General features: G+C 51.4%; 1 protein-coding gene across 1 annotated transcript in view; it reads left to right on the top strand.

Annotated features, from left to right (window-relative positions):
- PRKAR1A (protein kinase cAMP-dependent type I regulatory subunit alpha) overlaps positions 1-26,996 on the top strand; it is an 85,798-nt gene that overhangs the window by 45,101 nt on the left and 13,701 nt on the right. Inside the window, exons 5-8 of the mRNA XM_073660366.1 lie at positions 19,865-19,926; positions 20,021-20,067; positions 20,894-21,052; positions 21,137-21,197. Coding sequence (XP_073516467.1) covers positions 19,865-19,926; positions 20,021-20,067; positions 20,894-21,052; positions 21,137-21,197 — 329 coding nt within the window. The remainder of the gene's footprint in view (positions 1-19,864; positions 19,927-20,020; positions 20,068-20,893; positions 21,053-21,136; positions 21,198-26,996) is intronic.

The following is a 26,996-nucleotide window of genomic DNA, read 5'->3' on the forward strand; positions in this document are numbered from 1 at the left end:
GATACAGGAGGTGTATGTGAGGAGGTGCAGAGCTGAGATACAGGGGACTGTATTTGAGGAGGAGCAGAGCTGAGATACAGGAGGTGTATGTGAGGAGGTGCAGAGCTGAGATACAGGAGGTGTATGTGAGGGGGTGCAGAGCTGAGATACAGGAGGTGTATGTGAGGGGGTGCGGAGCTGAGACATGGGGGGCTGTATGTGAGGAGGTGCAGAGCTGAGATACAGGAGGTGTATGTGAGGGGGTGCAGAGCTGAGATACAGGAGGTGTATGTGAGGAGGTGCAGAGCTGAGATACAGGAGGTGTATGTGAGGAGGTGCAGAGCTGAGATACAGGAGGTGTATGTGAGGGGGTGCAGAGCTGAGATACGGGGGACTGTATGTGAGGAGTTGCAGAGCTGAGATACAGGAGGTGTATGTGAGGGGGTGCAGATCTGAGATACGGGGGGCTGTATGTGAGGGGGTGCAGAGCTGAGATACGGGGGGTGTATGTGAGGGGGTGCAGAGCTGAGATACGGGGGGCTGTATGTGAGGGGGTGCAGAGCTGAGATACGGGGGGCTTATGTGAGGGGGTGCAGAGCTGAGATACAGGGGACTGTACGTGAGGAGGTGCAGAGCTGAGATACAGGAGGTGTATGTGAGGGGGTGCAGAGCTGAGATATGGGGGCATATGTGAGGGGGTGCAGAGCTGAGATACATGAGGTGTATGTGAGGAGGTGCAGAGCTGAGATACAGGAGGTGTATGTGAGGGGGTGCAGAGCTGAGATACAGGAGGTGTATGTGAGGGGGTGCAGAGCTGAGATACAGGAGGTGTATGTGAGGGGGTGCAGAGCTGAGATACAGGAGGTGTATGTGAGGAGGTGCACAGCTGAGATACGGCGGGCTTATGTGAGCGGGTGCAGAGCTGAGATACGACTGGCGTATGTGAGGAGGTGCAGAGCTGAGATACGGGGGACTGTATGTGAGGGGGTGCAGAGCTGAGATACAGGGGGCTGTATTTGGGGGGGTGCAGAGCTGAGATACAGGGGGGCGTATGTGAGGGAGTGCAGAGCTGAGATACAGGAGGTGTATGTGAGGGGGTGCAGAGCTGAGATACAGGAGGTGTATGTGAGGGGTGCAGAGCTGAGATACGGGGGGCGTATGTGAGGGAGTGCAGAGCTGAGATACAGGAGGTGTATGTGAGGGGGTGCAGAGCTGAGATACAGGAGGTGTATGTGAGGGAGTGCAGAGCTGAGATACAGGAGGTGTATGTGAGGGAGTGCAGAGCTGAGATACAGGAGGCGTATGTGAGGGAGTGCAGAGCTGAGATACAGGAGGTGTATGTGAGGGGGTGCAGAGCTGAGATACAGCGGACTGTATGTGAGGGGGTGCAGAGCTGAGATACGGGGGGCGTATGTGACGGGGTGCAGAGCTGAGATGCAGGAGGTGTATGTGAGGAGGTGCAGAGCTGAGATACAGGAGGTGTATGTGAGGAGGTGCAGAGCTGAGATACAGGAGGTGTATGTGAGGAGGTGCAGAGCTGAGATACAGGAGGTGTATGTGGGGAGGTGCAGAGCTGAGAAACGGACTGTATGTGAGGGGGTGCAGAGCTGAGATACAGGGGACTGTATGTGAGGAGGTGCAGAGCTGAGATACAGGAGGTGTATGTGAGGAGGTGCAGAGCTGAGATACGGGGGACTGTATGTGAGGAGGTGCAGAGCTGAGATACAGGGAGCTGTATGTGAGGAGATGCAGAGCTGAGATACAGGAGGTGTATGTGAGGAGGTGCAGAGCTGAGATACAGGAGGTGTATGTGAGGAGGTGCAGAGCTGAGATACGGGGGACTGTATGTGAGGAGGTGCAGAGCTGAGATACAGCGGACTGTATGTGAGGAGGTGCAGAGCTGAGATACAGGGAGCTGTATGTGAGGAGGTGCAGAGCTGAGATACGGGGGTCTGTATGTGAGGGGGTGCAGAGCTGAGATACGGGGGACTGTATGTGAGGAGGTGCAGAGCTGAGATACAGGAGGTGTATGTGAGGAGGTGCAGAGCTGAGATACAGGAGGTGTATGTGAGGGGGTGCAGAGCTGAGATACCGGGGACTGTATGTGAGGGGATGCAGAGCTGAGATACGGGGGGCGTATGAGAGGGGGTGCAGAGCTGAGATACAGGGGACTGTATGTGAGGAGGTGCAGAGCTGAGATACAGGAGGTGTATGTGAGGGGGTGCAGAGCTGAGATACAGGAGGTGTATGTGAGGGGGTGCAGAGCTGAGATACAGGAGGTGTATGTGAGGGGTGCAGAGCTGAGATACTGGAGGTGTATGTGAGGAGGTGCAGAGCTGAGATACAGGAGGTGTATGTGAGGGGGTGCAGAGCTGAGATACAGGAGGTGTATGTGAGGAGGTGCAGAGCTGAGATACAGGGGACTGTATTTGAGGACGTGCAGAGCTGAGATACAGGAGGTGTATGTGAGGTGGTGCACAGCTGAGATACGGCGGGCTTATGTGAGCTGGTGCAGAGCTGAGATACAGGAGGTGTATGTGAGGGGGTGCAGAGCTGAGATATGGGGGTGTATGTGAGGGGGTGCAGAGCTGAGATACAGGAGGTGTATGTGAGGGGGTGCAGGGCTGAGATACAGGAGGTGTATGTGAGGGGGTGCAGAGCTGAGATACGGGGGTGTATGTGAGGAGGTGCAGAGCTGAGATACGGGGGGCGTATGTGAGGGGTTGCAGAGCTGAGATACTGGAGGTATATGTGAGGAGGTGCAGAGCTGAGATACAGGAGGTGTATGTGAGGGGGTGCAGAGCTGAGATACAGGAGGTGTATGTGAGGAGGTGCAGAGCTGAGATACAGGAGGTGTATGTGAGGGGGTGCACAGCTGAGATACGGCGGGCTTATGTGAGCTGGTGCAGAGCTGAGATACGGGGGGGGGGCGTATGTGAGGAGGTGCAGAGCTGGGATACGGGGGGCTGTATGTGAGGAGGTGCAGAGCTGAGATACGGGGGACTGTATGTGAGGGGGTGCAGAGCTGAGATACAGGGGACTGTATGTGGGGGGGTGCAGAGCTGAGATACGGGGGACTGTATGTGAGGAGGTGCAGAGCTGAGATACAGGAGGTGTATGTGAGGAGGTGCAGAGCTGAGATACGGGGGACTGTATGTGAGGAGGTGCAGAGCTGAGATACAGGGAGCTGTATGTGAGGAGATGCAGAGCTGAGATACAGGAGGTGTATGTGAGGAGGTGCAGAGCTGAGATACAGGAGGTGTATGTGAGGAGGTGCAGAGCTGAGATACAGGGAGCTGTATGTGAGGAGATGCAGAGCTGAGATACGGGGGGCGTATGTGAGGAGGTGCAGAGCTGAGATACAGGAGGTGTATGTGAGGAGGTGCAGAGCTGAGATACGGGGGACTGTATGTGAGGAGGTGCAGAGCTGAGATACAGGAGGTGTATGTGAGGAGGTGCAGAGCTGAGATACAGGGAGCTGTATGTGAGGAGGTGCAGAGCTGAGATACGGGGGGTGTATGTGAGGGGGTGCAGATCTGAGATACGGGGGACTGTATGTGAGGGGATGCAGAGCTGAGATACGGGGGGCGTATGAGAGGGGGTGCAGAGCTGAGATACAGGGGACTGTATGTGAGGAGGTGCAGAGCTGAGATACAGGAGGTGTATGTGAGGGGGTGCAGAGCTGAGATACTGGAGGTGTATGTGAGGAGGTGCAGAGCTGAGATACAGGAGGTGTATGTGAGGAGGTGCAGAGCTGAGATACAGGAGGTGTATGTGAGGAGGTGCAGAGCTGAGATATGGGGGGCTGTATGTGGGGGGGTGCAGAGCTGAGATACAGGAGGTGTATGTGAGGGGGTGCAGGGCTGAGATACAGGAGGTGTATGTGAGGGGGTGCAGAGCTGAGATACTGGAGGTATATGTGAGGAGGTGCAGAGCTGAGATACAGGAGGTGTATGTGAGGAGGTGCAGAGCTGAGATACAGGAGGTGTATGTGAGGGGGTGCACAGCTGAGATACGGCGGGCTTATGTGAGCTGGTGCAGAGCTGAGATACGGGGGGGCGTATGTGAGGAGGTGCAGAGCTGAGATACGGGGGGCTGTATGTGGTGGGGTGCAGAGCTGAGATACAGGGGGACTGTATGTGAGGAGGTGCAGAGCTGAGATACAGGGAGCTGTATGTGAGGAGATGCAGAGCTGAGATACAGGAGGTGTATGTGAGGAGGTGCAGAGCTGAGATACAGGAGGTGTATGTGAGGAGGTGCAGAGCTGAGATACGGGGGACTGTATGTGAGGAGGTGCAGAGCTGAGATACAGGAGGTGTATGTGAGGAGGTGCAGAGCTGAGATACAGGAGGTGTATGTGAGGAGGTGCAGAGCTGAGATACAGGAGGTGTATGTGAGGGGGTGCAGAGCTGAGATACAGGAGGTGTATGTGAGGAGGTGCAGAGCTGAGATACAGGAGGTGTATGTGAGGAGGTGCAGAGCTGAGATACGGGGGGTGTATGTGAGGGGGTGCAGATCTGAGATACGGGGGACTGTATGTGAGGGGATGCAGAGCTGAGATACGGGGGGCGTATGAGAGGGGGTGCAGAGCTGAGATACAGGGGACTGTATGTGAGGAGGTGCAGAGCTGAGATACAGGAGGTGTATGTGAGGAGGTGCAGAGCTGAGATACAGGAGGTGTATGTGAGGGGGTGCACAGCTGAGATACGGCGGGCTTATGTGAGCTGGTGCAGAGCTGAGATACAGGAGGTGTATGTGAGGGGGTGCAGAGCTGAGATATGGGGGGCTGTATGTGGGGGGGTGCAGAGCTGAGATACAGGAGGTGTATGTGAGGGGGTGCAGGGCTGAGATACAGGAGGTGTATGTGAGGGGGTGCAGAGCTGAGATACTGGAGGTATATGTGAGGAGGTGCAGAGCTGAGATACAGGAGGTGTATGTGAGGGGGTGCAGAGCTGAGATACAGGAGGTGTATGTGAGGAGGTGCAGAGCTGAGATACAGGAGGTGTATGTGAGGGGGTGCACAGCTGAGATACGGCGGGCTTATGTGAGCTGGTGCAGAGCTGAGATACGGGGGGGCGTATGTGAGGAGGTGCAGAGCTGAGATACGGGGGGCTGTATGTGGGGGGGTGCAGAGCTGAGATACAGGGGGACTGTATGTGAGGGGGTGCAGAGCTGAGATACAGGGGGCTGTATGTGGGGGGGTGCAGAGCTGAGATACAGGGGGACTGTATGTGAGGGGGTGCAGAGCTGAGATACGGGGGGCGTATGTGAGGAGGTGCAGAGCTGAGATACAGGGGACTGTATTTGAGGAGGAGCAGAGCTGAGATACAGGGGACTGTATGTGAGGAGGTGCAGAGCTGAGATACAGGAGGTGTATGTGAGGAGGTGCAGAGCTGAGATACAGGAAGTGTATGTGAGGGGGTGCAGAGCTGAGATACAGGAGGTGTATGTGAGGGGGTGCAGAGCTGAGATACAGGAGGTGTATGTGAGGAGGTGCAGAGCTGAGATACAGGAGGTGTATGTGAGGGGGTGCGGAGCTGAGACATGGGGGGCTGTATGTGAGGAGGTGCAGAGCTGAGATACAGGAGGTGTATGTGAGGGGGTGCAGAGCTGAGATACAGGAGGTGTATGTGAGGAGGTGCAGAGCTGAGATACAGGAGGTGTATGTGAGGGGGTGCAGAGCTGAGATACGGGGGACTGTATGTGAGGAGTTGCAGAGCTGAGATACAGGAGGTGTATGTGAGGGGGTGCAGATCTGAGATACGGGGGGCTGTATGTGAGGGGGTGCAGAGCTGAGATACGGGGGGTGTATGTGAGGGGGTGCAGAGCTGAGATACGGGGGGCTGTATGTGAGGGGGTGCAGAGCTGAGATACGGGGGGCTTATGTGAGGGGGTGCAGAGCTGAGATACAGGGGGCTGTACATGAGGAGGTGCAGAGCTGAGATACAGGAGGTGTATGTGAGGGGGTGCAGAGCTGAGATATGGCGGCGTATGTGAGGGGGTGCAGAGCTGAGATACATGAGGTGTATGTGAGGAGGTGCAGAGCTGAGATACAGGAGGTGTATGTGAGGGGGTGCAGAGCTGAGATACAGGAGGTGTATGTGAGGAGGTGCAGAGCTGAGATACAGGAGGTGTATGTGAGGGGGTGCAGAGCTGAGATACAGGAGGTGTATGTGAGGGGGTGCAGAGCTGAGATACAGGAGGTGTATGTGAGGGGGTGCAGAGCTGAGATACAGGAGGTGTATGTGAGGGGGTGCAGAGCTGAGATACAGGAGGTGTATGTGAGGGGTGCAGAGCTGAGATACAGCGGACTGTATGTGAGGGGGTGCAGAGCTGAGATACGGGGGGCGTATGTGACGGGGTGCAGAGCTGAGATACGGGGGACTGTATGTGAGGGGGTGCAGAGCTGAGATACAGGGGGCTGTATGTGGGGGGGTGCAGAGCTGAGATACAGGGGGGCGTATGTGAGGGAGTGCAGAGCTGAGATACAGGAGGTGTATGTGAGGGGGTGCAGAGCTGAGATACAGGAGGTGTATGTGAGGGGTGCAGAGCTGAGATACGGGGGGCGTATGTGAGGGAGTGCAGAGCTGAGATACAGGAGGTGTATGTGAGGGGGTGCAGAGCTGAGATACAGGAGGTGTATGTGAGGGAGTGCAGAGCTGAGATACAGGACGTGTATGTGAGGGGGTGCAGAGCTGAGATACAGGAGGTGTATGTGAGGAGGTGCAGAGCTGAGATACGGGGGGTGTATGTGAGGGGGTGCAGATCTGAGATACGGGGGGCTGTATGTGAGGGGGTGCAGAGCTGAGATACGGGGGGCTTATGTGAGGGGGTGCAGAGCTGAGATACAGGGGACTGTACGTGAGGAGGTGCAGAGCTTAGATACAGGAGGTGTATGTGAGGGGGTGCAGAGCTGAGATATGGGGGCGTATGTGAGGGGGTGCAGAGCTGAGATACAGGAGGTGTATGTGAGGAGGTGCAGAGCTGAGATACAGGAGGTGTATGTGAGGGGGTGCAGAGCTGAGATATAGGAGGTGTATGTGAGGAGGTGCAGAGCTGAGATACAGGAGGTGTATGTGAGGAGGTGCAGAGCTGAGATACAGGAGGTGTATGTGAGGGGGTGCAGAGCTGAGATACAGGAGGTGTATGTGAGGAGGAGCAGAGCTGAGATACAGGAGGTGTATGTGAGGAGGTGTAGAGCTGAGATACGGGGGGTGTATGTGAGGGGGTGCAGAGCTGAGATACGGGGGGCGTATGTGAGGGGGTGCAGAGCTGAGATACAAGGGACTGTATGTGAGGAGGTGCAGAGCTGAGATAGAGGAGGTGTATGTGAGGAGGTGCAGAGCTGAGATACAGGAGGTGTATGTGAGGAGGTGCAGAGCTGAGATACAGGAGGTGTATGTGAGGGAGTGCAGAGCTGAGATACAGGAGGTGTATGTGAGGGGGTGCAGAGCTGAGATACAGGAGGTGTATGTGAGGAGGTGCAGAGCTGAGATACGGGGGGTGTATGTGAGGGGGTGCAGATCTGAGATACGGGGGGCTGTATGTGAGGGGGTGCAGAGCTGAGATACGGGGGGCTTATGTGAGGGGGTGCAGAGCTGAGATACAGGGGACTGTACGTGAGGAGGTGCAGAGCTTAGATACAGGAGGTGTATGTGAGGGGGTGCAGAGCTGAGATATGGGGGCGTATGTGAGGGGGTGCAGAGCTGAGATACAGGAGGTGTATGTGAGGAGGTGCAGAGCTGAGATACAGGAGGTGTATGTGAGGGGGTGCAGAGCTGAGATATAGGAGGTGTATGTGAGGAGGTGCAGAGCTGAGATACAGGAGGTGTATGTGAGGAGGTGCAGAGCTGAGATACAGGAGGTGTATGTGAGGGGGTGCAGAGCTGAGATACAGGAGGTGTATGTGAGGAGGAGCAGAGCTGAGATACAGGAGGTGTATGTGAGGAGGTGTAGAGCTGAGATACGGGGGGTGTATGTGAGGGGGTGCAGAGCTGAGATACGGGGGGCGTATGTGAGGGGGTGCAGAGCTGAGATACAAGGGACTGTATGTGAGGAGGTGCAGAGCTGAGATAGAGGAGGTGTATGTGAGGAGGTGCAGAGCTGAGATACAGGAGGTGTATGTGAGGGGGTGCAGAGCTATGATACGGGGGGCGTATGTGAGGAGGTGCAGAGCTGAGATACAGGAGGTGTATGTGAGGGGGTGCGGAGCTGAGACATGGGGGGCTGTATGTGAGGAGGTGCAGAGCTGAGATACAGGAGGTGTATGTGAGGGGGTGCAGAGCTGAGATACAGGAGGTGTATGTGAGGAGGTGCAGAGCTGAGATACAGGAGGTGTATGTGAGGAGGTGCAGAGCTGAGATACAGGAGGTGTATGTGAGGGGGTGCAGAGCTGAGATACGGGGGACTGTATGTGAGGAGTTGCAGAGCTGAGATACAGGAGGTGTATGTGAGGGGGTGCAGATCTGAGATACGGGGGGCTGTATGTGAGGGGGTGCAGAGCTGAGATACGGGGGGTGTATGTGAGGGGGTGCAGAGCTGAGATACGGGGGGCTGTATGTGAGGGGGTGCAGAGCTGAGATACGGGGGGCTTATGTGAGGGGGTGCAGAGCTGAGATACAGGGGGCTGTACATGAGGAGGTGCAGAGCTGAGATACAGGAGGTGTATGTGAGGGGGTGCAGAGCTGAGATATGGCGGCGTATGTGAGGGGGTGCAGAGCTGAGATACATGAGGTGTATGTGAGGAGGTGCAGAGCTGAGATACAGGAGGTGTATGTGAGGGGGTGCAGAGCTGAGATACAGGAGGTGTATGTGAGGAGGTGCAGAGCTGAGATACAGGAGGTGTATGTGAGGGGGTGCAGAGCTGAGATACAGGAGGTGTATGTGAGGGGGTGCAGAGCTGAGATACAGGAGGTGTATGTGAGGGGGTGCAGAGCTGAGATACAGGAGGTGTATGTGAGGGGGTGCAGAGCTGAGATACAGGAGGTGTATGTGAGGGGTGCAGAACTGAGATACAGCGGACTGTATGTGAGGGGGTGCAGAGCTGAGATACGGGGGGCGTATGTGACGGGGTGCAGAGCTGAGATACGGGGGACTGTATGTGAGGGGGTGCAGAGCTGAGATACAGGGGGCTGTATGTGAGGGAGTGCAGAGCTGAGATACAGGAGGTGTATGTGAGGGGGTGCAGAGCTGAGATACAGGAGGTGTATGTGAGGGGTGCAGAGCTGAGATACGGGGGGCGTATGTGAGGGAGTGCAGAGCTGAGATACAGGAGGTGTATGTGAGGGGGTGCAGAGCTGAGATACAGGAGGTGTATGTGAGGGAGTGCAGAGCTGAGATACAGGAGGTGTATGTGAGGGGGTGCAGAGCTGAGATACAGGAGGTGTATGTGAGGAGGTGCAGAGCTGAGATACGGGGGGTGTATGTGAGGGGGTGCAGATCTGAGATACGGGGGGCTGTATGTGAGGGGGTGCAGAGCTGAGATACGGGGGGCTTATGTGAGGGGGTGCAGAGCTGAGATACAGGGGACTGTACGTGAGGAGGTGCAGAGCTTAGATACAGGAGGTGTATGTGAGGGGGTGCAGAGCTGAGATATGGGGGCGTATGTGAGGGGGTGCAGAGCTGAGATACAGGAGGTGTATGTGAGGAGGTGCAGAGCTGAGATACAGGAGGTGTATGTGAGGGGGTGCAGAGCTGAGATATAGGAGGTGTATGTGAGGAGGTGCAGAGCTGAGATACAGGAGGTGTATGTGAGGAGGTGCAGAGCTGAGATACAGGAGGTGTATGTGAGGGGGTGCAGAGCTGAGATACAGGAGGTGTATGTGAGGAGGAGCAGAGCTGAGATACAGGAGGTGTATGTGAGGAGGTGTAGAGCTGAGATACGGGGGGTGTATGTGAGGGGGTGCAGAGCTGAGATACGGGGGGCGTATGTGAGGGGGTGCAGAGCTGAGATACAAGGGACTGTATGTGAGGAGGTGCAGAGCTGAGATAGAGGAGGTGTATGTGAGGAGGTGCAGAGCTGAGATACAGGAGGTGTATGTGAGGGGGTGCAGAGCTATGATACGGGGGGCGTATGTGAGGAGGTGCAGAGCTGAGATACAGGAGGTGTATGTGAGGAGGTGCAGAGCTGAGATACAGGAGGTGTATGTAAGGAGGTGCAGAGCTGAGATACGGGGGACTGTATGTGAGCGGGTGCAGAGCTGATACGGGGGGCGCATGTGAGGAGGTGCAGACCTGAGATACAGGAGGTGTATGTGAGGAGGTGCAGAGCTGAGATACGGGGGGCTGTATGTGAGGAGGTGCAGAGCTGAGATACAGGAGGTGTATGTGAGGGGGTGCAGAGCTGAGATACAGGAGGTGTATGTGAGGGGGTGCAGAGCTGAGATACAGGAGGTGTATGTGAGGGGGTTCAGAGCTGAGATACAGGGGACTGTATGTGAGGAGGTGCAGAGCTGAGATACAGGAGGTGTATGTGAGGGGGTGCAGAGCTGAGATATGGGGGTGTATGTGAGGGGGTGCAGAGCTGAGATACAGGAGGTGTATGTGAGGGGGTGCAGAGCTGAGATACAGGAGGTGTATGTGAGGAGGTGCAGAGCTGAGATACAGGAGGTGTATGTGAGGGGGTGCAGAGCTGAGATACAGGAGGTGTATGTGAGGAGGTGCAGAGCTGAGATACAGGAGGTGTATGTGAGGAGGTGCAGAGCTGAGATACAGGAGGTGTATGTGAGGGGGTGCAGAGCTGAGATACAGGAGGTGTATGTGAGGAGGTGCAGAGCTGAGATACAGGAGGTGTATGTGAGGGGGTGCAGAGCTGAGATACAGGAGGTGTATGTGAGGAGGTGCAGAGCTGAGATACAGGAGGTGTATGTGAGGGGGTGCAGAGCTGAGATACAGGAGGTGTATGTGAGGAGGTGCAGAGCTGAGATACAGGAGGTGTATGTGAGGGGGTGCAGAGCTGAGATACAGGAGGTGTATGTGAGGAGGTGCAGAGCTGAGATACAGGAGGTGTATGTGAGGGGGTGTACAGCTGAGATACGGCTGCAGTATGTGAGGAGGTGCAGAGCTGAGATACGGGGGACTGTATGTGAGGGGGTGCAGAGCTGAGATACGGCTGCAGTATGTGAGGAGGTGCAGAGCTGAGATACGGGGGACTGTATGTGAGGGGGTGCAGAGCTGAGATACGGGGGGCGTATGTGAGGAGGTGCAGAGCTGAGATACAGGGGACTGTATGTGAGGAGGTGTAGAGCTGAGATACAGGGGGCTGTATGTGGGGGGGTGCAGAGCTGAGATACAGGGGGACTGTATGTGAGGGGGTGCAGAGCTGAGATACGGGGGGCGTATGTGAGGAGGTGCAGAGCTGAGATACAGGGGACTGTATGTGAGGAGGAGCAGAGCTGAGATACAGGAGGTGTATGTGAGGAGGTGCAGAGCTGAGATATGGGGGACTGTATGTGAGGAGGTGCAGAGCTGAGATACAGGAGGTGTATGTGAGGAGATGCAGAGCTGAGATACAGGAGGTGTATGTGAGGGGGTGCAGAGCTGAGATACAGGGGACTGTATGAGGGGGTGCAGAGCTGAGATACAGGAGGTGTATGTGAGGGGGTGCAGAGCTGAGATACAGGAGGTGTATGTGAGGGGGTGCAGAGCTGAGATGCGGGGGGTGTATGTGAGGGGGTGCAGAGCTGAGATACGGGGGTCGTATGTGAGGAGGTGCAGAGCTGAGATACAGGAGGTGTATGTGAGGGGGTGCAGAGCTGAGATACGGGGGACTGTATGTGAGGGGGTGCAGAGCTGAGATACAGGAGGTGTATGTGAGGGGGTGCAGAGCTGAGATACAGGAGTTGTATGTGAGGGAGTGCAGAGCTGAGATACAGGAGGTGTATGTGAGGGGGTGCAGAGCTGAGATGCAGGGGACTGTATGTGAGGAGGAGCAGAGCTGAGATACAGGAGGTGTATGTGAGGGGGTGCAGAGCTGAGATACAGGGGGCTGTATGTGGGGAGGTGCAGAGCTGAGATCCGGGGGACTGTATGTGAGGGGGTGCAGAGCTGAGATACGGTGGACTGTATGTGAGGAGGTGCAGAGCTGAGATACGGGAGGTGTATGTGAGGGGGTGCAGAGCTGAGATACAGGGGGCTGTATGTGGGGAGGTGCAGAGCTGAGATCCGGGGGCCTGTATGTGAGGGGGTGCAGAGCTGAGATACAGGAGGTGTATGTGAGGGGGTGCAGAGCTGAGATACAGGAGGTGTATGTGAGGGGGTGCAGAGCTGAGATACGGGGGACTGTATGTGAGGAGGTGCAGAGCTGAGATACAGGAGGTGTATGTGAGGGGGTGCAGAGCTGAGATACAGGAGGTGTATGTGAGGGGGTGCAGAGCTGAGATACGGGGGACTGTATGTGAGGAGGTGCAGAGCTGAGATACAGGAGGTGTATGTGAGGAGGTGCAGAGTTGAGATACGGGGGGTGTATGTGAGGAGGTGCAGAGCTGAGATACAGGAGGTGTATGTGAGGAGGTGCAGAGCTGAGATACAGGAGGTGTATGTGAGGGGGTGCAGAGCTGAGATACAGGAGGTGTATGTGAGGAGGTGCAGAGCTGAGATACAGGAGGTGTATGTGAGGAGGTGCAGAGCTGAGATACAGGAGGTGTATGTGAGGGGGTGCAGAGCTGAGATACAGGAGGTGTATGTGAGGAGGTGCAGAGCTGAGATACAGGAGGTGTATGTGAGGGGGTGCAGAGTTGAGATACAGGAGGTGTATGTGAGGAGGTGCAGAGCTGAGATACAGGAGGTGTATGTGAGGAGGTGCAGAGCTGAGATACAGGAGGTGTATGTGAGGGGGTGCAGAGTTGAGATACGGGGGGCGTATGTGAGGGGGTGCAGAGCTGAGATACAGGAGGTGTATGTGAGGGGGTGCAGAGCTGAGATACAGGAGGTGTATGTGAAGAGGTGCAGAGCTGAGATACAGGAGGTGTATGTGAGGGGGTGCAGAGCTGAGATACAGGAGGTGTATGTGAGGAGGTGCAGAGCTGAGATACAGGAGGTGTATGTGAGGGGGTGCAGAGCTGAGATACAGGAGGTGTATGTGAAGAGGTGCAGAGCTGAGATACAGGAGGTGTATGTGAGGGGGTGCAGAGCTGAGATACAGGAGGTGTATGTGAGGAGGTGCAGAGCTGAGATACAGGAGGTGTATGTGAGGGGGTGCAGAGCTGAGATACAGGAGGTGTATGTGAGGAGGTGCAGAGCTGAGATACAGGAGGTGTATGTGAGGGGTGCAGAGCTGAGATACGGGGGGCTCATGTGAGGAGGTGCAGAGCTGAGATACAGGAGGTGTATGTGAGGAGGTGCAGAGCTGAGATACAGGAGGTGTATGTGAGGGAGTGCAGAGCTGAGATACAGGAGGTGTATGTGAGGGAGTGCAGAGCTGAGATACAGGAGGTGTATGTGAGGGAGTGCAGAGCTGAGATACAGGAGGTGTATGTGAGGGGTGCAGAGTTGAGATACAGGAGGTGTATGTGAGGGAGTGCAGAGCTGAGATACAGGAGGTGTATGTGAGGGGGTGCAGAGCTGAGATACAGGAGGTGTATGTGAGGGGGTGCAGAGCTGAGATACAGGAGGTGTATGTGAGGGGGTGCAGAGTTGAGATACAGGAGGTGTATGTGAGGGGGTGCAGAGTTGAGATACAGGAGGTGTATGTGAGGGGGTGCAGAGTTGAGATACAGGAGGTGTATGTGAGGAGGTGCAGAGCTGAGATACAGGAGGTGTATGTGAGGAGGTGCAGAGCTGAGATACAGGAGGTGTATGTGAGGAGGTGCAGAGCTGAGATACAGGAGGTGTATGTGAGGGGATGCAGAGCTGAGATACAGGAGGTGTATGTGAGGGGGTGCAGAGTTGAGATACAGGAGGTGTATGTGAGGAGGTGCAGAGCTGAGATACAGGAGGTGTATGTGAGGAGGTGCAGAGCTGAGATACAGGAGGTGTATGTGAGGGAGTGCAGAGCTGAGATACAGGAGGTGTATGTGAGGGAGTGCAGAGCTGAGATACAGGAGGTGTATGTGAGGAGGTGCAGAGCTGAGATACAGGACGTGTATGTGAGGGGGTGCAGAGCTGAGATACAGGAGGTGTATGTGAGGGGGTGCAGAGCTGAGATACAGGAGTTGTATGTGAGGGAGTGCAGAGCTGAGATACAGGAGGTGTATGTGAGGGGGTGCAGAGCTGAGATGCAGGGGACTGTATGTGAGGAGGAGCAGAGCTGAGATACAGGGGACTGTATGTGAGGGGGTGCAGAGCTGAGATACGGTGGACTGTATGTGAGGAGGTGCAGAGCTGAGATACAGGGAGCTGTATGTGAGGAGGTGCAGAGCTGAGATCCGGGGGCCTGTATGTGAGGGGGTGCAGAGCTGAGATACAGGAGGTGTATGTGAGGGGGTGCAGAGCTGAGATACAGGAGGTGTATGTGAGGGGGTGCAGAGCTGAGATACGGGGGACTGTATGTGAGGAGGTGCAGAGCTGAGATACAGGAGGTGTATGTGAGGGGGTGCAGAGCTGAGATACGGGGGACTGTATGTGAGGAGGAGCAGAGCTGAGATACAGGGGACTGTATGTGAGGAGGAGCAGAGCTGAGATACAGGAGGTGTATGTGAGGGGGTGCAGAGCTGAGATACGGGGGGCGTATGTGAGGAGGTGCAGAGCTGAGATACAGGAGGTGTATGTGAGGGGGTGCAGAGCTGAGATATGGGGGACTGTATGTGAGGGGGTGCAGAGCTGAGACACAGGAGGTGTATGTGAGGGGGTGCAGAGCTGAGATATGGGGGACTGTATGTGAGGGGGTGCAGAGCTGAGACACAGGAGGTGTATGTGAGGGGGTGCAGAGCTGAGACACAGGAGGTGTATGTGAGGGGGTGCAGAGCTGAGATACAGGAGGTGTATGTGAGGGGGTGCAGAGCTGAGATACAGGAGGTGTATGTGAGGAGGTGCAGAGCTGAGATACAGGAGGTGTATGTGAGGAGGTGCAGAGCTGAGATACAGGAGGTGTATGTGAGGGGGTGCAGAGCTGAGATACAGGAGGTGTATGTGAGGAGGTGCAGAGCTGAGATACAGGAGGTGTATGTGAGGAGGTGCAGAGCTGAGATACGGGGAACTGTATGTGAGGGGGTGCAGAGCTGAGATACAGGGGGCTGTATGTGGGGGGGTGCAGAGCTGAGATACAGGAGGTGTATGTGAGGAGGAGCAGAGCTGAGATACGGGGGACTGTATGTGAGGGGGTGCAGAGCTGAGATACAGGAGGTGTATGTGAGGGGGTGCAGAGCTGAGATACAGGAGGTGTATGTGAGGAGGAGCAGAGCTGAGATACGGGGGACTGTATGTGAGGAGGTGCAGAGCTGAGATACAGGAGGTGTATGTGAGGAGGAGCAGAGCTGAGATACAGGAGGTGTATGTGAGTAGGAGCAGAGCTGAGATACAGGGGACTGTATGTGAGGAGGAGCAGAGCTGAGATACAGGAGGTGTATGTGAGGGGATGCAGAGCTGAGATACGGGGACTGTATGTGAGGAGGAGCAGAGCTGAGATACAGTTGACTGTATGTGAGGAGGAGCAGAGCTGAGATACAGGAGGTGTATGTGAGGGGGTGCAGAGCTGAGATACAGGGGGCGTATGTGAGGAGGTGCAGAGCTGAGATACAGGAGGTGTATGTGAGGGGGTGCAGAGCTGAGATATGGGGGACTGTATGTGAGGGGGTGCAGAGCTGAGACACAGGAGGTGTATGTGAGGGGGTGCAGAGCTGAGATACAGGGGACTGTATGTGAGGAGGTGCAGAGCTGAGATACGGGGGACTGTATGTGAGGGGGTGCAGAGCTGAGATACAGGAGGTGTATGTGAGGGGGTGCAGAGCTGAGATACGGGGGGTGTATGTGAGGGGGTGCAGAGCTGAGAAACAGGGGACTGTATGTGAGGAGGAGCAGAGCTGAGATACAGGGGACTGTATGTGAGGGGGTGCAGAGCTGAGATACGGGGGGCGTATGTGAGGAGGTGCAGAGCTGAGATACAGGAGGTGTATGTGAGGAGGTGCAGAGCTGAGATACACGGGACTGTATGTGAGGAGGTGCAGAGCTGAGATACAGGAGGTGTATGTGACTGAAGAGAGGTGGAGCTGAGATACGGGGGGCGCATGTGAGGGGGTGCAGAGCTATGATACGGGGGGCGTATGTGAGGAGGTGCAGAGCTGAGATACAGGAGGTGTATGTGAGGAGGTGCAGAGCTGAGATACAGGAGGTGTATGTGAGGAGGTGCAGAGCTGAGATACAGGAGGTGTATGTGAGGGGATGCAGAGCTGAGATACAGGAGGTGTATGTGAGGGGGTGCAGAGTTGAGATACAGGAGGTGTATGTGAGGAGGTGCAGAGCTGAGATACAGGAGGTGTATGTGAGGAGGTGCAGAGCTGAGATACAGGAGGTGTATGTGAGGGGATGCAGAGCTGAGATACAGGAGGTGTATGTGAGGGGGTGCAGAGTTGAGATACAGGAGGTGTATGTGAGGAGGTGCAGAGCTGAGATACAGGAGGTGTATGTGAGGGGGTGCAGAGCTGAGATACAGGAGGTGTATGTGAGGAGGTGCAGAGCTGAGATACAGGAGGTGTATGTGAGGGGGTGCAGAGCTGAGATACAGGAGGTGTATGTGAGGGGGTGCAGAGTTGAGATACAGGAGGTGTATGTGAGGAGGTGCAGAGCTGAGATACAGGAGGTGTATGTGAGGAGGTGCAGAGCTGAGATACAGGAGGTGTATGTGAGGGAGTGCAGAGCTGAGATACAGGAGGTGTATGTGAGGGAGTGCAGAGCTGAGATACAGGAGGTGTATGTGAGGAGGTGCAGAGCTGAGATACAGGACGTGTATGAGGGGGTGCAGAGCTGAGATACAGGAGGTGTATGTGAGGAGGTGCAGAGCTGAGATACAGGAGGTGTATGTGAGGGGGTGCAGAGCTGAGAAACAGGAGGTGTATGTGAGGGGGTGCAGAGCTGAGATACAGGAGTTGTATGTGAGGGAGTGCAGAGCTGAGATACAGGAGGTGTATGTGAGGGGGTGCAGAGCTGAGATGCAGGGGACTGTATGTGAGGAGGAGCAGAGCTGAGATACAGGGGACTGTATGTGAGGGGGTGCAGAGCTGAGATACGGTGGACTGTATGTGAGGAGGTGCAGAGCTGAGATACAGGGAGCTGTATGTGAGGAGGTGCAGAGCTGAGATCCGGGGGCCTGTATGTGAGGGGGTGCAGAGCTGAGATACAGGAGGTGTATGTGAGGGGGTGCAGAGCTGAGATACAGGAGGTGTATGTGAGGGGGTGCAGAGCTGAGATACGGGGGACTGTATGTGAGGAGGTGCAGAGCTGAGATACAGGAGGTGTATGTGAGGGGGTGCAGAGCTGAGATACGGGGGACTGTATGTGAGGAGGAGCAGAGCTGAGATACAGGGGACTGTATGTGAGGAGGAGCAGAGCTGAGATACAGGAGGTGTATGTGAGGGGGTGCAGAGCTGAGATACGGGGGGCGTATGTGAGGAGGTGCAGAGCTGAGATACAGGAGGTGTATGTGAGGGGGTGCAGAGCTGAGATATGGGGGACTGTATGTGAGGGGGTGCAGAGCTGAGACACAGGAGGTGTATGTGAGGGGGTGCAGAGCTGAGATATGGGGGACTGTATGTGAGGGGGTGCAGAGCTGAGATATGGGGGACTGTATGTGAGGGGGTGCAGAGCTGAGACACAGGAGGTGTATGTGAGGGGGTGCAGAGCTGAGACACAGGAGGTGTATGTGAGGGGGTGCAGAGCTGAGATACAGGAGGTGTATGTGAGGGGGTGCAGAGCTGAGATACAGGAGGTGTATGTGAGGAGGTGCAGAGCTGAGATACAGGAGGTGTATGTGAGGAGGTGCAGAGCTGAGATACAGGAGGTGTATGTGAGGGGGTGCAGAGCTGAGATACAGGAGGTGTATGTGAGGAGGTGCAGAGCTGAGATACAGGAGGTGTATGTGAGGAGGTGCAGAGCTGAGATACGGGGGACTGTATGTGAGGGGGTGCAGAGCTGAGATACAGGGGCTGTATGTGGGGGGGTGCAGAGCTGAGATACAGGAGGTGTATGTGAGGAGGAGCAGAGCTGAGATACGGGGGACTGTATGTGAGGGGGTGCAGAGCTGAGATACAGGAGGTGTATGTGAGGGGGTGCAGAGCTGAGATACAGGAGGTGTATGTGAGGAGGAGCAGAGCTGAGATACGGGGGACTGTATGTGAGGAGGTGCAGAGCTGAGATACAGGAGGTGTATGTGAGGAGGAGCAGAGCTGAGATACAGGAGGTGTATGTGAGTAGGAGCAGAGCTGAGATACAGGGGACTGTATGTGAGGAGGAGCAGAGCTGAGATACAGGAGGTGTATGTGAGGGGGTGCAGAGCTGAGATACGGGGGGCGTATGTGAGGAGGTGCAGAGCTGAGATACAGGAGGTGTATGTGAGGGGGTGCAGAGCTGAGATACAGGAGGTGTATGTGAGGGGGTGCAGATCTGAGATACAGGGGACTGTATGTGAGGAGGAGCAGAGCTGAGATACAGTTGACTGTATGTGAGGAGGAGCAGAGCTGAGATACAGGAGGTGTATGTGAGGGGGTGCAGAGCTGAGATATGGGGGACTGTATGTGAGGGGGTGCAGAGCTGAGACACAGGAGGTGTATGTGAGGGGGTGCAGAGCTGAGATATGGGGGACTGTATGTGAGGGGGTGCAGAGCTGAGATATGGGGGACTGTATGTGAGGGGGTGCAGAGCTGAGATATGGGGGACTGTATGTGAGGGGGTGCAGAGCTGAGACACAGGAGGTGTATGTGAGGGGGTGCAGAGCTGAGATACAGGAGGTGTATGTGAGGGGGTGCAGAGCTGAGATACAGGAGGTGTATGTGAGGAGGTGCAGAGCTGAGATACAGGAGGTGTATGTGAGGAGGTGCAGAGCTGAGATACAGGAGGTGTATGTGAGGGGGTGCAGAGCTGAGATACAGGAGGTGTATGTGAGGAGGTGCAGAGCTGAGATACAGGAGGTGTATGTGAGGAGGTGCAGAGCTGAGATACAGGAGGTGTATGTGAGGGGGTGCAGAGCTGAGATACAGGAGGTGTATGTGAGGAGGTGCAGAGCTGAGATACACGGGACTGTATGTGAGGAGGTGCAGAACTGAGATACAGGAGGTGTATGAGGGGGTGCAGAGCTGAGATACAGGAGGTGTATGAGGGGGTGCAGAGCTGAGATACAGGAGGTGTATGAGGGGGTGCAGAGCTGAGATATGGGGGACTGTATGTGAGGAGGTGCAGAGCTGAGATACGGGGGGCTGTATGTGAGGAGGTGCAGAGCTGAGATACGGGGGGCTGTATGTGACTGTGAGGAGAGGTGGAGCTAGGATACGGGGGGCTGTATGTGAGGAGAGGTGGAGCTGAGATATGGGGGGCTGTATGTGAGAGGGTGCGGAGCTGAGATACGGGGGGCTGTATGTGAGTAGAGTTGGAGCTGAGATATGGGGGGCTGTATTTGAGAGGGTGCGGAGCTGAGATACGGGGGGCTGTATGCGAGTAGAGTTGGAGCTGAGATATGGGGGGCTGTATGTGAGAGTGTACGGAGCTGAGATACAGGGGACTGTATGTGAGAGGGTGCGGAGCTGAGATATGGGGGGCTGTATGTGAGTAGAGGTGGAGCTGAGATATGGGGGGCTGTATGTGAGAGGGTACTTAGCTGAGACATGGGGGGCTGTATGTGAGAGGGTACGGAGCTGAGACATCCTGGGCTTGACAGTGTCGGGTGTACTCTCTTTCCTGCATACAGCCCCTCGTATCTCAGCTTCCTGACTGCCGCCACTAACTTCTGGTCTTTGTGCCTTAGTGATATCTTCGATGCCATGTTCTCTGTGACCTACATCGCTGGAGAGACGGTGATACAGCAAGGTATGGGGGCGACGTGTAGCGGTGGTCCGTGTCAGGGGATGGCCAGCATCGGGGGCTCCGCTGTCCCTGCTCACACTGCTCTGGCCTCTTGCAGGGGATGAAGGAGATAACTTCTATGTTGTTGACCAGGGTGAGATGGATGTGAGTATACTGTCCAACAAATTATGATTGAGGCTTGTAGTGCTGGGGGTGGGGCTTGTATAGTGCTAGGGGTGGAGCATCTGTAGCACTGGGGGTGGGGCTTGTACAGTTCAGGGGCGGGGCTGTGTAGCGCTGGGGGTGGGGCTTGTATAGTGCTAGGGGTGGAGCATGTGTAGCACTGGGGGTGGGGCTTGTACAGTTAAGGGGCGGGGCTGTGTAGTGCTGGGGGTGGGGCTTGTACACTTTAAGGGCGGGGCTGTGTAGCACTGGGGGTGGGTTTTGTACACTTCAGGGATGGGGCCTTGTAGCACCGGGTTTGGGACTTGTACACTTCAGGGGCGGGGCTGTGTAGTGCTAGGGGTGGGGCTTGTACAGTTCAGGGGTGGGGCTTTGTAGCACCGGGGGTGGGACTTGTACACTTCAGGGGCGAGGCTGTGTAGTACTAGGGGTGGGGCTTGTACACTTCAGGGGCGGGGCTGTGTAGCACCGGGTTTGGGACTTGTACACTTCAGGGGCGGGGCTGTGTAGTGCTAGGGGTGGGGCTTGTACAGTTCAGGGGTGGGGCTTTGTAGCACCGGGGCTGGGACTTGTACACTTCAGGGGCGGGGCTGTGTAGCGCTGGGGGTGCGGCTTGCATAGTGCTAGGGGTGGAGCATGTGTAGCACTGGGGGTGGGGCTTGTACAGTTGAGGGGCGGGTAATGTGTAGTGCTGGGGGTGGGGCTTGTACACTTCAGGGGCGGGGCTGTGTAGCGATGGGGGTGGGGCTTGTAGTGTTCAGCATTGGGGCATGCTCAGCGCCCCGGTCGGACCCTGCCCCTCTTTCAGGTCTATGTCAGCAGTGAGTGGATGACCAGCATCGGGGAGGGCGGCAGCTTCGGAGAACTCGCTCTGATTTATGGAACTCCGAGAGCTGCGACTGTGAAAGCCAAAACCAACGTGAAGCTGTGGGGGATCGACCGCGACAGTTACCGGAGGATCCTCATGGTGGGTAGTGGCGGCAGCGGGCAGGCGCTGAGTGCGGGGGCACGGAGCGCGGGCGGCAGTGACTAATACCAGCATGTCTTACAGGGGAGCACGCTGCGGAAACGGAAGATGTACGAGGAGTTCCTGAGCAAAGTCTCCATCCTGGGTGAGAATCTCACCTGTTACATAGGACTGCAGGAAATATCTCCTCTGCTATCTGAGCTTACATAGAGCTGCTTCTCACTAAAGGGATCTATTATACAGAGTCATTACACACAGAGGGATCTATTATATAGAGTCATTACACACAGAGGGATCTATTATATAGAGTCATTACACACAGAGGGATCTATTATATAGAGTCATTACACACAGAGGGATCTATTATATAGAGTCATTGCACAGAGGGATCTATTATATAGTCATTACACACAGAGGGATCTATTATATAGAGTCATTACACACAGAGGGATCTATTATATAGTCATTACACAGAGGGATCTATTATATAGAGTCATTACACAGAGGGATCTATTATATAGTCATTACACACAGAGGGATCTATTATATAGAGTCATTACACACAGAGGGATCTATTATATAGTCATTACACAGAGGGATCTATTATATAGAGTCATTACACAGAGGGATCTATTATATAGTCATTACACACAGAGGGATCTATTATATAGAGTCATTACACACAGAGGGATCTATTATATAGAGTCATTACACACAGAGGGATCTATTATATAGAGTCATTACACGCAGAGGGATCTATTATATAGAGTCATTACACACAGAGAGATCTATTATATAGAGTCATTACACACAGAGGGATCTATTATATAGAGTCATTACACACAGAGGGATCTATTATATAGAGTCATTACACACAGAGGGATCTATTATATAGAGTCATTGCACAGAGGGATCTATTATATAGTCATTACACACAGAGGGATCTATTATATAGAGTCATTACACACAGAGGGATCTATTATATAGTCATTACACAGAGGGATCTATTATATAGAGTCATTACACAGAGGGATCTATTATATAGTCATTACACACAGAGGGATCTATTATATAGAGTCATTACACACAGAGGGATCTATTATATAGAGTCATTACACACAGAGGGATCTATTATATAGAGTCATTACACACAGAGGGATCTATTATATAGAGTCATTACACGCAGAGGGATCTATTATATAGAGTCATTACACGCAGAGGGATCTATTATATAGAGTCATTACACGCAGAGGGATCTATTATATAGAGTCATTACACGCAGAGGGATCTATTATATAGTCATTACACGCAGAGGGATCTATTATATAGAGTCATTACACACAGAGGGATCTATTATATAGTCATTACACACAGAGGGATCTATTATATAGTCATTACACGCAGGGGGATCTATTATATAGAGTCATTACACGCAGAGGGATCTATTATATAGTCATTACACACAGAGGGATCTATTATATAGAGTCATTACACACAGAGAGATCTATTATATAGAGTCATTACACACGGGGGATCTATTACATAGAGTCATTACACACAGAGGGATCTATTATATAGAGTCATTACACACAGAGGGATCTATTATATAGTCATTACACATGCAGAGGGATCTATTTTATATAGTCATTACACACAGAGGGATCTATTTTATATAGTCATTACACACAGAGGGATCTATTATATAAAGTCATTACACACAGAGGGATCTATTATATAGAGTCATTACACACAGAGGGATCTATTATAGAGTCATTACACACAGAGGGATCTATTATATAGTCATTACACGCAGAGGGATCTATTATATAGAGTCATTACACGCAGGGGGATCTATTATATAGAGTCATTACACACAGGGGGATCTATTACATAGAGTCATTACACACAGAGGGATCTATTATATAGAGTCATTACACACAGAGGGATCTATTATATAGAGTCATTACACACAGAGGGATCTATTATATAGTCATTACACACAGAGGGATCTATTATATAGAGTCATTACACACAGAGGGATCTATTATATAGAGTCATTACACAGTGATCTATTATATAGAGTCATTACACACAGAGGGATCTATTATATAGAGTCATTACACACAGAGGGATCTATTATATAGAGTCATTACACACAGGGGGATCTATTATATAGAGTCATTACACAGGGATCTATTATATAGAGTCATTACACAGAGTGATCTATTATATAGAGTCATTACACAGAGTGATCTATTATATAGAGTCATTACACACAGGGATCTATTATATAGAGTCATTACACACAGGGATCTATTATATAGAGTCATTACACACAGAGGGATCTATTATATAGAGTCATTACACACAGGGGGATCTATTATATAGAGTCATTACACACAGGGGGATCTATTATATAGAGTCATTACACACAGAGGGATCTATTATATAGTCATTACACGCAGAGGGATCTATTATATAGAGTCATTACACGCAGAGGGATCTATTATATAGAGTCATTACACAGAGTGATCTATTATATAGAGTCATTATACACAGGGATCTATTATATAGAGTCATTACACACAGGGATCTATTATATAGAGTCATTACACACAGAGGGATCTATTATATAGTCATTACACGCAGAGGGATCTATTATATAGTCATTACACGCAGAGGGATCTATTATAGAGTCATTACACGCAGAGGGATCTATTATAGAGTCATTATACACAGGGATCTATTATATAGAGTCATTACACACAGGGATCTATTATATAGAGTCATTACACACAGGGATCTATTATATAGAGTCATTACACACAGGGATCTATTATATAGAGTCATTACACGCAGAGGGATCTATTATATAGAGTCATTACACACAGAGGGATCTATTATATAGAGTCATTACACACAGAGGGATCTATTATATAGAGTCATTACACACAGAGGGATCTATTATATAGAGTCATTACACACAGAGGGATCTATTATATAGAGTCATTACACACAGAGGGATCTATTATATAGAGTCATTACACACAGAGGGATCTATTATATAGAGTCATTACACAGAGTGATCTATTATATAGAGTCATTACACACAGAGGGATCTATTATATAGAGTCATTACACACAGAGGGATCTATTATATAGAGTCATTACACACAGGGGGATCTATTATATAGAGTCATTACACAGGGATCTATTATATAGAGTCATTACACAGAGTGATCTATTATATAGAGTCATTACACACAGGGATCTATTATATAGAGTCATTACACACAGGGATCTATTATATAGAGTCATTACACACAGAGGGATCTATTATATAGAGTCATTACACACAGGGGGATCTATTATATAGAGTCATTACACGCAGAGGGATCTATTATATAGAGTCATTACACGCAGAGGGATCTATTATATAGTCATTACACGCAGAGGGATCTATTATATAGAGTCATTACACGCAGGGGGATCTATTATATAGAGTCATTACACGCAGAGGGATCTATTATATAGAGTCATTACACACAGAGGGATCTATTATATAGAGTCATTACACACAGAGGGATCTATTATATAGAGTCATTACACACAGAGTGATCTATTATATAGAGTCATTACACACAGAGGGATCTATTATATAGAGTCATTACACACAGAGGGATCTATTATATAGAGTCATTACACACAGGGGGATCTATTATATAGAGTCATTACACAGGGATCTATTATATAGAGTCATTACACAGAGTGATCTATTATATAGAGTCATTACACAGAGTGATCTATTATATAGAGTCATTACACACAGGGATCTATTATATAGAGTCATTACACACAGAGGGATCTATTATATAGAGTCATTACACACAGGGGGATCTATTATATAGAGTCATTACACACAGGGGGATCTATTATATAGAGTCATTACACACAGAGGGATCTATTATATAGTCATTACACACAGGGATCTATTATATAGAGTCATTACACACAGAGGGATCTATTATATAGTCATTACACACAGAGGGATCTATTATATAGTCATTACACGCAGAGGGATCTATTATAGAGTCATTACACGCAGAGGGATCTATTATAGAGTCATTATACACAGGGATCTATTATATAGAGTCATTACACACAGGGATCTATTATATAGAGTCATTACACACAGGGATCTATTATATAGAGTCATTACACACAGGGATCTATTATATAGAGTCATTACACGCAGAGGGATCTATTATATAGAGTCATTACACGCAGAGGGATCTATTATATAGAGTCATTACACGCAGAGGAATCTATTATATAGTGTCATTACACGCAGAGGGATCTATTATATAGAGTCATTATACACAGGGATCTATTATATAGAGTCATTATACACAGAGGGATCTATTATATAGAGTCATTACACACAGGGATCTATTATATAGAGTCATTATACACAGGGATCTATTATATAGTCATTACACGCAGAGGGATCTATTATATAGAGTCATTACACGCAGAGGGATCTATTATAGAGAGTCATTACACTCAGAGGGATCTATTATAGAGAGTCATTACATGCAGAGGGATCTATTATATAGTCATTACACGCAGAGGGATCTATTATATAGAGTCATTACACGCAGAGGGATCTATTATATAGAGTCATTACACACAGAGGGATCTATTATATAGTCATTACACACAGGGATCTATTATATAGAGTCATTACACACAGAGGGATCTATTATATAGAGTCATTACACACAGAGGGATCTATTATATAGTCATTACACACAGAGGGATCTATTATATAGAGTCATTACACGCAGAGGGATCTAATATAGAGTCATTACACGCAGAGGGATCTATTATATAGTCATTACACGCAGAGGGATCTATTATATAGAGTCATTACACGCAGAGGGATCTATTATATAGAGTCATTACACGCAGAGGGATCTATTATATAGTCATTACACGCAGAGGGATCTATTATATAGTCATTACACGCAGAGGGATCTATTATATAGAGTCATTACACGCAGAGGGATCTATTATATAGTCATTACACGCAGAGGGTTCTATTATATAGTCATTACAGACAGAGGGATCTATTATATAGAGTCATTACAGACAGAGGGATCTATTATATAGAGTCATTACAGACAGAGGGATCTATTACATAGTCATTACACACAGAGGGATCTATTATATAGAGTCATTACACACAGGGATCTATTATATAGAGTCATTACACGCAGAGGGATCTATTATATAGTCGTTACACGCAGAGGAATCTATTATATAGAGTCGTTACACGCAGAGGGATCTATTATATAGAGTCATTACACGCAGAGGGATCTATTATATAGAGTCATTACAGACAGAGGGATCTATTACATAGTCATTACACACAGAGGGATCTATTATATAGAGTCATTACACACAGGGATCTATTATATAGAGTCATTACACGCAGAGGGATCTATTATATAGTCGTTACACGCAGAGGAATCTATTATATAGAGTCGTTACACGCAGAGGGATCTATTATATAGTCGTTACACGCAGAGGGATCTATTATATAGAGACATTACACACAGAGGGATCTATTATATAGAGACATTACACACAGAGGGATTTATTATATAGTCATTACACACAGGGATCTATTATATATAGTCATTACACACAGGGATCTATTATATATAGTCATTACACACAGAGGGATCTATTATATAGAGTCGTTACACACAGGGATCTATTATATAGAGTCGTTACACACAGAGGGATCTATTATATATAGTCATTACACACAGAGGGATCTATTATATAGAGACATTACACGCAGAGGGATCTATTTCACGTTTTTATTTCTGTTGATGTTGATGATTATGGCTTACAGCCAATGAAAACACAAATATTC

Source organism: Phyllobates terribilis, unplaced genomic scaffold (genome assembly GCF_046119375.1).
Source record: "Phyllobates terribilis strain yellow unplaced genomic scaffold, ASM4611937v1 Scaffold_25__1_contigs__length_18738178, whole genome shotgun sequence".
In the NCBI taxonomy this organism is placed as follows: Eukaryota; Metazoa; Chordata; class Amphibia; order Anura; family Dendrobatidae; genus Phyllobates; species Phyllobates terribilis.